The sequence below is a fragment of the Octopus bimaculoides genome, chromosome 10 (genome assembly GCF_001194135.2).
Source record: "Octopus bimaculoides isolate UCB-OBI-ISO-001 chromosome 10, ASM119413v2, whole genome shotgun sequence".
Taxonomy (NCBI): Eukaryota; Metazoa; Mollusca; class Cephalopoda; order Octopoda; family Octopodidae; genus Octopus; species Octopus bimaculoides.
In genome coordinates this window covers 31,810,224-31,812,192 of record NC_068990.1, presented here as the reverse complement: position 1 = coordinate 31,812,192, position 1,969 = coordinate 31,810,224, and the positions used below count along the sequence as shown (strand labels likewise).

Sequence of the window (1,969 nt, the reverse complement as noted above, 5' to 3'; positions counted from 1 at the left end):
CATCTTGAGCGTTACCGTTGCCAGTACTGCCTGACTGGCCTTTGTAGGGTTTTCGAGCGAGATCGTTGCCAGTGCCCCTGGACTGGCTCTTGTGCGGGTGGCACATAAAAGACACCATTTCGAGCGTGGCCGTTTTCGTGCGGGTGACACGTAAAAGCACCCACTACACTCTCTGAGTGGTTGGCGTTAGGAAGGGCATCCAGCTGTAGAAACTCTGCCAAATTAGATTGGAGCCTGGTGATGCCATCCGGTTTCACCAGTCCTCAGTCAAATCGTCCAACCCATGCTAGCATGGAAAGCGGACGTTAAACGATGATGATGATGATGACTTACATATATAATTCTATACAATGATGTAAAACAACAGGATTACTAATGGAAGATCGGAATTTAAGAGAAAAGAAAACCAAAAGGATTCATGATATTCATTGATGGATCTTATTTCAGATATTCTCATTTTAAAAATCATCTTTTGTTAATCGTTGAGAGGATGTTGGTGTTGCGTTAGCGGAAGTTTGTGCTCTCTGAGTGCTTTTGTTATTATTGATTTCGATGCAACTAATTATGTACTTACCATTTTGTTTTTCACATTAGCTGCTGCTGCTAAATAGGGAGCTTTATGTTTACGGCCTTCTAGTAGCATCATTTTCTTTCTATGAACTTTCTGAAGAATTGTTAGGCACCAATTAGCACAGGGAGCATGCATCACTGCACCTCCTAAAGCAGGGTCTGTAAGAACAAGCACAAAAATTTATATATAATGCCTTTATATGTAAGTAGTGTGTGTACAGATACATACACTCTCATCTCCAATACTAACTCTACATCCTTGTATCCCTATATTACGTTTTACTAAATTCTTCTTCAGCAAAATAGTGGAATTGTCATATCATGAGATCTCATTCAAACCACGATTGAAACGGAGACCACCATTGGTCTCCCCTCCTTGTGTCAGTGGCCTTCCTAGATGCTAAGGTAACATAATGGTGAGCAAATTTTGATGTGAAAATTCCAGAGTAATTGTTAAATAACAATGAAGCTAGTTAGTTTCTTCCTCATAATAGGCTTCCAAAAAAAGGTCCTTAAGAGATATAATGTCACTCATTGCATGAGTAAATATATTTGGACACAATTCCAACAATTAGGTACAAGCCTTCTATATAATTACAATACTTAATATATTTCCAGAATGCAAGGAAACTAGTAAGAGTCTGTACAGGTATTAGAAAAAGGATTTAATGTTTAATATATTCGCTTGCTATGTTGTGTGGAAGTCTTATGTTTCAAGCTTTTGCCTTTGAAGGAAGTGAACGGTAATTTGAAGTGGTGCGCTTTAAAATAGGATTCTACTCTAAGTGGGAAACAGTGAGTTCAGTACATGGAAATAGTGAAGAATGCATAGCTATATATATATATATAGAGAGAGACAGGCACAATAAAACAAAAAGATAATACAGTTCTATATTTAAGAGATGAAGAATTATGTACATTTTTTACATTATTTACATTTGACGGATATTTGTCCTCATCTTGTTTGTTGTTAACACGTTTCAGCTGATATACCTTCTAGCCTTCATCAGGTGTCTTGGGGAAATTTTGAACCTGGGTTCTCATTCCTAAGGTATTTTTCGATGTTATTATTATTATTATTATTATTATATCCAATAAAATAATATAAGCACTTAAAAACCTACTATAAAATATAATAAAATTATTTGAAAAATATATATAATTTATCTTTTATTAGTCTGTGGGGAAAGAAGATATTTTTAATCAATACTACGTGTTTCTGCACCGGTGGGGTGTTTATTAAGGCTATGCCTAATACATAAATCCACCAGTGCGTCCTCAGGCTATTTATCTTATTGTTATTATTATTAACAGATCAAAGTTAATTATATATATTATAAGTCCATTATTTACATTATTTACAATTGACGGCTATTTGTCCTCATCTTGTTTGTTGTTA

General features: G+C 35.3%; 1 protein-coding gene across 2 annotated transcripts in view; it reads right to left on the bottom strand.

Annotated features, from left to right (window-relative positions):
- Positions 1-1,969, bottom strand: part of LOC106881055 (uncharacterized) — an 18,501-nt gene that overhangs the window by 2,582 nt on the left and 13,950 nt on the right. For both annotated transcript variants that reach the window (XM_052971112.1, XM_014931262.2), the window contains exon 5: positions 575-729. In XM_052971112.1, coding sequence (XP_052827072.1) covers positions 575-729 — 155 coding nt within the window. The remainder of the gene's footprint in view (positions 1-574; positions 730-1,969) is intronic.